We start from the raw sequence: 11,130 nt of genomic DNA, 5'->3' as shown, positions 1-11,130 counted from the left end.
GACTCTCATTAAGCCATTGGCTCAACAAGTTGAGCATCTATAGTAATCTGAATAGGGTTGTTCACGGTTTTGGTTAAAACCAAAACCAAACCGAATAAAAAAAATTGACATTTGATTTGGTTTGGTTTGATTTGATTTTAAATTTTAAAAACCGATAATATTTGGTTTGGTTATGGTTCTATTAAAAAATAACCGAATAAATAACCGAACCAAACCGATAAATTTTATACATAAATTTTATAATTATTTAGATGTATAATATTAGTTTTTCATAAATAATTATAAATATTTTATACCTTTTAACCATTAATTTGATTTTTGGTCTACTTATTTCACATGATTGCTTAAGGCCCATATTTTTAAGAATATGGCCAAGCCCATGTCTTTAAGTCTTTTAACTCTTTTAAGTATTAAGTATAAACCTACTAACACAAGCTCACGTTAGAGTCTAATGTCTTTAAGTTAAATTTTTAGCCTTTCTTTGTCAGCCATTTGATTTTAGGTTGTTTCTTCTTCTTTTTCGAATTTATACCTTTCTTTTTTCTTGTCTGAATGGGTCCTAAACTTCTAATATTTTTCATATGAAAAGGACAGAGGTTGTAGATTTGGAGGTTCCTATAGAAGATACTTCAGTAACATCAGCATTTGCTACAACTCAAGCACATGGTAATGCCCTAATACTTCTTCCATGGGTAATCCTCCTAAAAAGCGGAAAATAACAACTCTTTGTAGTCGAGACCCTAACCTTGGGGATAGTGATAGAAAAACATCTAAAGTTTCGGATCATTACACAGTTTTTTTAATAAAATGGGAGAATTGAGGGCAAAATGCAAGTACTGTCCCAAAGTTTGGGATCATTACACAGTTTTTTTATTTCATATATTTTCATTTTAATTTTAGGTACTCTTTATGTTTAATTAATATGTATGTTTGTAACAACAACTAAAAGCTCCTATGCTCTACTTTATTTCCAGGTATGTGTATCAAGATGACAAAAATTGTGCAACCACTACTAAGTTAGTTTTTAGCTTGAGTACTACACTATCACTAATAGTGAAAATGTTTCTATGATGTATGTTCCACCTTAAACTATAAATAAAAGTTATCGTTTGAACAAAAAAAAAAAGACATGTCTTTTTCAACTTTTTAATGTTTTATTGATAAGTCTTATGGCTGCTAGTCATAAACCGAAAAATCGAACTAAACCGACAATAACCAAACCGGTGGTTATTGTTTTATTTGGTTTGGTTATGGTTTTAGACATTTAAAAACCAACTAAATTGGTTTGGTTATGGTTTTAATCAATAACCGACCCAAACCGAACCATGAACACCCTTAGTAATCAATAGTGCAGCTCACTTTCGGCGCTAAAAATGGTCAAGATTTAATATATATGTATAAAAAGTAATATTCGTACATATCTATAGTGCATAATTTTTAGGTGAAGGTGTTCAATTGACCATCCTTAGTGTATGTAGCTCCGCTCCTGCTCGCCCTACCCCTCTTACTCTTTCCTACCTTTTTCACACACACGATTGACTATTAATGAGGCAATAACATATATCACCCAGAGTTGTAGCCGAATGTTGTAACAATCGGGATCCTTCGGCACTTAACAAGAGTTATAGGGCGTTCGAATCGTAGGAATGAAAAACCTCTTGGTATAGCATGCTTTACTCACCTTTGGGGGTCCTTGTATACGGTAAAAATCGGATAGACTTGTATCCGAGGCAAACCGGAGCAAAGGGTAGAACCGAGGGGTCCCGAACATAATCAACTCTGCTTCAACACCGAGGGTATTTCACCGAACACGGTAAATACGAGCCTAAATAACACGCTCTACATGGGTCCGGAAAATCTGTTATGGAGCAGGCCACGCGTCACCCAACCGTTCCGCCACTTGCGCTGACAATAGTACGGGTGTCAGACCGTACGGACCAGCCTTATCCATTTTAGGGTTTTACTAGAAAGGTTTTTTAGTATTGGACTAAGGCCCATTTATTGTGGCCTATAAATAGAGGGCTATCCTTTCCTTTTTAGGTTAGTTTTTCACTATTCAGAAAATTGTAATCAGCAAAGGATCAATATTATTTCTTCAAGCACTTTGGCTCTATTAAAAGAAGCTCATTCCAAACCGGACCAACTCACTGCATTTGATAACTCTTCCTTTCTAGTTTCTAGTGTTATTGCTCAATAATACTTGCTATAACTTACTAATATATATATATATTCGATAGAATCCCAAATCACAAAAGAAGAAGTCCACCCACATATCCTATTCACCACTTACAAATTTAATCGTTACCCACAATCCGGGGGTAAACAGGCCTACCAGACATAAATCCGGATTAGTTGGGTAAGTGAGATTCAGATTAGTTCGGTCAACAGATTTCAGATGATTAAAGCCCAAAAAAAAAAAAAAAAAAAAAAAAAAAAGGATAAAATTGAGACAGTCAGTTCATGGTTAATTAATTATGTGACCTTTACTTGTGTTATGTTGCAAGAAGCAGGTAATACGGGATTTGACAATTCAATGACATCGACAAAACGGGCTTGTTTCTTGGGACAAAGCTGCTTGGCTTTGACCCATGTACTAGCTGATTTGGGATTCAAGATTTCCAGTTTGATGAAATTGATGAATATTGTATCCTCAAAAACATTTGCACACAAGCTTGTGTCAAGTCTTTTCTGGGAAAATTTCTTTTCAATTGATTGTATAAAACATAGATCAGCAGAATACATGTTGGACACTGCACTACTCTAATCTAAATAAAAGGTCTTTGACTTGCACTCCAGTGTATGTACAATGGATATTATTTTTAAGGGAAAAGGGTCAAATTTACCCTCCAAGTATGGTATATAGTTTAAATTTGCTCTCCGTCAAAGTTTGGGATTAAATTTGCCCTCTCCGTCAAAGTTTGAGATCAAATTTGCCCTTCCCGTCAAACTTTGAGATCAAATTTACCCTCCCAGTTGGGATACTTGATAAATTTGAGATCAGAAAAGACTTGACACAAGCTTGTAAAGTAACCTTCTTAACCCACGTAAATTTGACCCTTTTCCCTTTCCCTGTTTTTAATAACTGTTGCTCCAAGTTTAGTAAGCATGGAAAGCAGGAGCTTTGAAAATGAAAAAGAAAATTAGAGACAGACATTGAACTCAAAGTATTAAATAGAAAGAAAAAACCCATTGGAAATCACATATGTTACTGATGACTGATGGGAAAGATGTCCCTTATTTTCGTTTGGAGGAGTTACTGACCGATCTAGATCAAAGTGAAGTTTACTTTGGACATGATGGCATGATATAGGGCATTCAAATTGTGATTAGAACCTTTCTTTCCTCTAATAACGGTGGTATCTGAATGAACATAACCGCACCTCGACTAATTTATCGTATACTAGTATTAGCTACCCTAGACTAACATAGATGTCAGGTAAATCTGCCCATCAAGATTTTGCGGATGGGATTAAAACCTCGCATATTCGTCTTAGTGCTGGCTTTGAGTCACATTTGCAAGTCACACTGATTTCACAAATGTTTTAGATTTCATGTGCTACAAGTAAGGTCCCGTACTACTTTGAATCTCCCTTGTTGTTTGATCAAATTGTAGACTTCTTTGAAGGAAGTTAAAATGGTAAATAATAAACCTGAAATCTGTGTTAATAATGCAAATTGCTTCCTTTGCAGGGTTGTCTTTTATTCAAGTTTTGTATGAACTAAAAAATGTATGAATTAGAGGGGTTTGTAGCTAGGACTGGCAGTGTCTACAGACCAGCACAAAGCACAGATGATGACTGGGACATAACGTAAATGCCAAAATTCAGCAAATAATCACTTAGATGCTGAAATTGAGAGAACTTGAGGGTGTAGTTTCTGCATGTTGTTCAGCATTTACGAGATAAACATCTCTAGAAATGTCAAAACAGTTTACTGGAGTAATATAAACACAAACATAATGAAATTGATTAAGCCACATTTGATGCACATCTCACATTATTCTGCAACTGGAAATGTAATGCTAATAGACGATTTGACATGCAACTGATAGTTTCTTGCCCTTTGGATGAATTGGCAACCGGGAGAGGAATCTTTTCGATAGAAAGCAAAGGAACTACACCATGAAGCAAAGCCACTTGGACTAGAAGAAAATAGAAGCTAGAAATTATCATTCTATTCATTGCTAGTTTTCTACACGTGAAAATTGTACAAAAACGCTAAGTTGCATTAATGCTAGATCAAAGGCAACAAGAACTCCTAAAAAGAGTCCTCTTTACATTGAGTAGAAACAAGCGCTCTATGTAATAGTTTAACCGGGGCCAGGCTTCGCCAACCTACCTTTGAATGTTAAGCATGGCCTTAGCTTCCAATTGCTCTTCCATTAAATCCTCACTAGCATATTTGCTCAGAAGCTCCATCTTCTTCTGCTCCACCACCATCCTTTCGATCTCCTTCTCATCCGGCAATGGGACGTGTACCACAAATTCTTTTTCCCTATCCTTCTCCTCCCTCTCCCTTTCCCTCCTTTCCTCCTCTATCACATCCTCTTCCTCCTCGAACAATATCTTTGATCCCAAACCCACTTCCACTACCTCCCCACTCTTCACCGCCTTCTTGGCTTCCCTCTTTATCTCTTCCATCTCCATCCATTCCCTCACAGCTGCAGCCCGCATCTTCTCCTCTGCTGGTCCCTCCAATTTTTCCAATATTCCATCCTCATCATCTCTATACCCATAGTAGCTGGCATCAATCCTCTTGTATATATCATACCTACAACATTTTAAGTCAACATAAGCATTACCGAATAAAATATCAAGCAGCAGAAAATCTATAATATCCACAAAAATCATTAAACGATAGTAATATTTACAGCATGAAAAAGAGGTGCATAACAAAGCTTCATTTATTCAACTTAGATTGTCAAACACAATAAAATGTAAATGGCTACATTGCACTAAAAAAACAAATCTGTGTTTTTCCAAGAATTTATTGCAGTCTTCCAAGCATGAAGAACGAGCATGGATATGAATGCACTGACCTTGCCGTCTATGAGATGCTATCATACATGCATAAACAGCATAAAGCTACTCAAAATTTTCTGATAAACTAAAGTTCAAGTCATAAATAAAACTTTCAACCTACTAACTCAAGAAAAAAAAAACACTCACAACCTGTCGACATTGCTAATATATTTAATGGAAATTTTTTATCTTTACTTGCATTACATTCGTAATGACCATACATAAGGATGTCAGTGCACGAAGCAGGTCATTAAATTAGTGTGACATGGCTAGCGAGCTGGAAAAAGTGCTATTTGATAAGTATCATAGCAGGACTAATATTGGGATGCCATTCTAATACCACAGCTTATAGACTTGAGCTGCAATTTATGATCTGCTTAATTGATAACTGTACGCAGGCTGGAAGAACTGCCACCAGATGGGGTTGTTTTCCACCTACTTTCTCAACTTCACATATATTGACTAGATGTGCTTCGCAGGGTTCTAAATATTCATCTAAATACAACAACGGCACTACACATTTTTCATGAGCAATATCTTTCATCTGGTAGGGCAACACTAATGTAGAGAGAAGAGCAACTAATGCATCATTCCTCTTATTTCCGTCCTTGAGACATATTCTATGCTTATGGTACGTCAGAAAGCCATAAGTCCAAAACTTTTGAGCATAATTGTAACATGGAAGCAGCATAGACTTCTCGACTTTGCAGCTACTAAGAAGCTAATTGACAACTAGCTTGAAGTTGCTGAGGACTTGCAACCATAAGTATTTCATCTCAAGAGCTGTTTCAAGCTCGATCTTAAGTGCTTGATATTTGGTAATATTTTTGGAGCAGTTTTGAACTAAAAATACGGCAAACCCACCTCCTTGAAAACTAGCAACACCAGACCCACACAAAATCCTTCAAGTTGGATGGTAGAGGTTGAACTTTTGACTACCATCACATTTTCAGCAGGTAGTTCATCAGATAACTTCCGATTGACCGATACTAGATTTCAAAAAGTCAGCCATTACAAGTCCTTTCAATGCCTTTTTTTCTGACATAAGAAGTATCATTGATAAGGCATCAAGAAGATGCACATTTACAAAAGATAACAAAAGATGACCAAAGGTCAGCTCCGGTACAATATCTAAGCTAAGATCAGGGAGCTAATAAAGTCCAAAAAATTATCCACACTGTTAACTACTTTTTGGTAAAGGATTATCCACACTGTTAAATAATTATCGGGCCCAGTGTCTGTCTTTTTTCAGAAACAGCCTCTCCACCTTCACAAGGAGGAGTAAGGCTGTGTATACACCACCCTCCCCAGACCCCACTTGTAGGATTACACTGGGTATGTTGTTGTTGTACTGTTAGCTACTTGTCCTTTCACTGCCTTATGAGGACGTATCCAATCTCATATAGAAATTGGGGATGCCACCAGTCACTAAAGACAGGTTTTAACATGAAAAAACAAAATGGAGTTTGCTCTTCTTTGTTTTTTTGTGTATTAATGGAATTTTCTCTTAAACCGGACAAACAATTTGCTCTCAGAATCCAACCAGTTAAATTATTTTTTCAAGAAATTTAGACATTTAACTCGTACTTGATAGGAAAAGAAAAAAAAAAAAACATGAACTGGAATTGGATTGACAATGAAACACGATCCAAGCTCATGGGGTGTGATTCATTAACGGTGAAGAAATAGACTTCTTGGTCACTTCTCCATCTTACCAAAGGAGAATAAGGCTTGATTTAGTCCTACTATGTTTAATTCAAATGTGAACGGCACATAAAAGCATAAGCGCAAACCAGAATTATGTTCCCTGTATTCAAAATGGCCAAAATGGGCGTATCACAATACTAAGAGCTTCACCGAACACTTATGCTCAGACCAGCAGAACACTTATGCTCAGACCAGCATCAATATCCCGGTCACCGAACTTAAACTGTCCAGACTTGGTCTTCTTATTAAAGGAAATTGATAAGAGGGGAGTTCGGGTTTATTTTATGATACAATGACTAAAAAGTCCTTGCTGTTAATGATACATTAAGGGCTTTTAAGGGAAAACAAAAATGGAGACAATGGTAATGTATCCAATTTTCGTTTCTCTTACAACTCCTTACTAATCTCATTTATAGTGGGGATTTTTCAATCTTTTAACCCAAAAAATTAAAGACAGCCCATCCTTTCTCTTCATCTCCCCCCTCTCTCTCCCTCAGAAGTAACTTCCTGTTCGGGTGAAGCTCCGGTCATGTCTTCTAAAAGTAATCTTGGCCAAGGAAATATTGCCTTCCCTGTACTTTTAGCCATCTTTTCCAGCAGGTACAAACAGTCGTAGCAACGAAAATCATTCTTGACTCTTGTTTTTGAGATACGACCTAGTATTCCAGAATAACTATAAACAACGTATCATAAATGAATTTCCAAGTTCTCTGAGCAATATATCCCTTTCAAGACATGTTCAATAGTTTCCCCTTTACTATTTTGTTTTCTATTCTAATGAGAAAACTATTGAAAAGCATACCTATCAATTTAACATTGCTTTTCCATTCTCTCATTTTCTCTGTTTCCTTCCAAACAAAGACCGCCTCAGCATACGTTAAGGTGAAGCAATTGAAGTAATTGGCAAAATTGTAGCTGCCGACACTAGCTTTAATGTTAATGTTTAGTATTGAAAAGAAAGAATATTTTAAGAGTTGCCTTGATGATTTTTCCCCATCGCATCACTACTTTTGCGGGTTCAGGGTTTGCAATGTAAAGAAGGGGAGAGGAAAAGGGGCCTAATTGAGAGGAAAGATAAACTACATCTAGTTCTTGAGATGGAAAGACAAATGTACCTATTTTACTAATGCGTTAGCAATGTCCAATTAGGGTATTTTAAAAAAATAGGTACATAGCTAACAGTTATGTAACAGGTCAACAAAACCCATGCATGCACATATATAAATATAGTTCTTGCTAACGTACTACATGGCTGCAGTACATTAACATTGTACCCATTTTGTTATTCACATCGTTGATCCAAACTAGTTTGAGATTGAAGCGCAGTTATTGCTATTGTCTATCTTTTTTCTTTTTTTTTCTGATGACAAGAGAACTCGCAACCGTTACCCTTTGAGTGCACACAGGGTAAACCCCGCTCCTAGGCAATAGCCCAATACCCACACTAGGCAAGTCCCGTGCGACGAGCTCGACCCAGAGGCAAATCCCCTATTGTTGTAGGCAGGGATTTTCGAACCTCAGACCTCCATTATGGACGCCCTATGCTCAACCAAGGCGAGCCACCCTTGCGGGTGTTGTCTATCTTTCTTTATACTCCCACCATTCCATAATAAGTGACTTTTTAGGCTTATGCACACCCCCTAAGAAAGTGCTCACTCTTAGAAAATTAGGAGTGTTTTTACTAACTTACCCCTAATTAAACGCCTAGAAAAAGAAAAGCTTAATGATTCTTGATTATGGAAATAAGAGTCATTTTGGAAGATGAAGATCCATTTCTTCTTGAAATCCTAAAGCACCACTCATTTTGAAACAAAATGAAAAGTCTAAAAAGACACTTATTATGGAATGGAGGGAGTGTATAACAAATAGTTTTGTTCTTTGAAAAAGCTAACATAATTTGAAATGGACAAAAAGGTCTACGAATACCTAGAATTCTTTATCCAATATCCACCTTTGAAACCAAAACTAACATTTTCTTGTCATTACTCTAATCGGATAGATTTTCTTTACACACAATTAAGCAAATGTCATTGTACAACAAAGAATGACAAATAATCCCCTCCACAGAAAATGCCAGGAAGCAACTACTATGCACGGGTTATGAATCGACCGTACACAAAAATTCTAACATTTTTCCTTGAGATAGGCACCAATTCATTATCCTTTTAGTCCATCACGCCAACCTTCACGCAATAGAAGACAAATGTTTTTTTATCATGGTGGTGTCAGAACCAACTTGCGCGCACCTGACTATTCCACCGAATACTTGTTGCCTTCCACCAGCTCAAGTAACTGGTAACTCGCTAGGCAGATGTGAAGAATTTTTTTTCGCCTCTGCTAGGCAATACGATACAACACGATACAACACAACACAATATAATATAATACATTACGAAACAATATGTAACAACCATCCAAACAAGTGTAAAACAATACCTCATTCGTCTTTTTCGCAATTCGGGTGGTTTCTCAAACAACTCCCTAACACCGGGCAACTTCTTAGCAGCACCAAAATACCTATGCCCAGGCCCCACGTCCACCCAGATTCGGTACATCAACAATATTCCCTCCCAAATCCGTCATCTTCGCTGAATACTTCATGTAATTCGGTCCACCAAGTTCAATAATCCTCCTTTCCCAATGTACTTTCACTCTAATTTACTTATTAATCTCATTATTCAAGTCACGCAATCTGTGTTCCCCGAGTTGTTAGTCTTGGATCTCCACTCTTTTCCGACCGATTTGGTGTGACCGAGTTGTTACCTTATTTTTTTCTTATTTTGTCTTTACTTTTTATCTAATAATCCTATTTTATTTTTTACCCTACCTTTTCATAGTAGCTCTTCCCCGTAAACTACATCCATCAAAACAATACAGTACGATACAATACAATACAATACAATACAATATAACACGATACATTATAAAACAATAATGTAACAACCATCCAAAAACAAGAATGTAAAACAATACCTTGTTCTTCTTTTTCGCAATTCGGGTGGTTTCTCAAACAACTCCTTAACACCAGGCAACTTCTTAGCAGCACCAAAATACCTATACCCAGGACCACGTCCACCTGGATTCGGTACATCAACAATATTCCCTTCCAAATCAGTCATTTTCGCCGAATGTTTCGTATAATTCGGTCCGCCCAATTCAATAATCCTTCTCTCCCAATGCACTTTCTCTCTAATCAATTTATTAATCTCATCATTCAAATCTCTCAATCTATGTTCCCCTAATCCTTCGTTTTGAATCTCAGCTACTTTACGACCGATTTCTCGCAGTATTTGTTGTCTCCATTTGTCTGCTTCAGCTAAATCACGACATTCTGATGCTAAATAGGGACGACGTTCTTTTGGTTTCTTTTTTTCTTCTTCTTTCATTGTTATGAATCGATTTAGCATTGATTGAGCTTTCTCTTCGTTACGCGCCATGGTTGAAAAATTGAGAAGATTCTAAACCCTAGAAATTTGGGGGAAAATCTTAAACCCTAGAGAGATGTTAAGAGAAGCAAAAGGCTTTGTTCAGATTTGTTGCTGTTGTGGTGCTTTTATATATACGGGTGTGTAGAAACGGAGTTTTAATGGAAATTGGCACTGCTTGTTAGGGAAAAGGTCAAAAGTACCCCTAAACTATTTGAAATAAGTTAAATTTAGGGATTATTTTAATAATATACAATTTAGCATAAAATATTATATTTATGTAGCCATATTTTAATTTACATCCAAATAGCTAACTTTGTTTTTTTGTAACATTGTTTATATACATGATACACAAGATTATACACTACATTTGTAAAAACGGATGTAAATTTTGTATAAAAGTGTATCTTTAATGTATAAAGGACCACTTCGGATAATATTAAAAATATGGGCCATTTCGAGTAAATATTGTTTCTAAATAGACATAGAGTGTTATTTTCCCTTAAATTTACCCTGTTATGTTCTTGCCTTTTTGGCTCAAAAATATCCTTCAACTAGCTTAAAAGTATCCTTTCACATATAAGGGAAAATGGGTCAATTTTATTCTCAAACGATTTGAAATGGGATAATTTTGCCATCCATTTAAAATTCGGGACAAGTACACTTGATATAATTGTTCAGATTTGTTGTTATTCGGTATTTTATATTATACGGGTGTAGAAACAGAGTTTCATGGAAATTGGTACTACTTGTTTGGGAAAAAGGTTAGAAATACCCAAAAACTATTTGAAATAAGTTAAATTTACCCTGTTATGTTTTTGGCTCAAAAATAACCTTCAACTAATCAAACAAGCTCAAAAATATCCATCTTTTTACTGCAAATAAGGGAAAATGGGTCAATTTTGTCCTCAAACAATTTGAAATGAGATAGTTTTGCCATTCATTTAAAGTTTGTGACAAGTACATTTATTGAGATT

At 36.1% G+C, this 11,130-nt stretch overlaps 1 protein-coding gene across 1 annotated transcript; it reads right to left on the bottom strand.

Moving 5' to 3' along the window:
* Positions 1–4,142: 4,142 nt before the first annotated feature.
* LOC132068245 (uncharacterized) lies at positions 4,143–10,279 on the bottom strand. Its single transcript, XM_059461769.1, has 2 exons — positions 9,702–10,279; positions 4,143–4,770 (listed from the first exon to the last, which is right to left on the bottom strand). Exons 1-2 carry the CDS (start codon positions 10,163–10,165, stop codon positions 4,335–4,337), a joined length of 900 nt encoding a protein of 299 aa, XP_059317752.1. The 5' UTR covers positions 10,166–10,279; the 3' UTR covers positions 4,143–4,334.
* Positions 10,280–11,130: the final 851 nt, after the last annotated feature.

The sequence above is a fragment of the Lycium ferocissimum genome, chromosome 8 (genome assembly GCF_029784015.1).
Source record: "Lycium ferocissimum isolate CSIRO_LF1 chromosome 8, AGI_CSIRO_Lferr_CH_V1, whole genome shotgun sequence".
NCBI lineage: Eukaryota > Viridiplantae > Streptophyta > Magnoliopsida > Solanales > Solanaceae > Lycium > Lycium ferocissimum.
The sequence above is the reverse complement of the archived record's forward strand: the minus strand, read 5'-3'. Positions and strand labels throughout refer to the sequence as shown.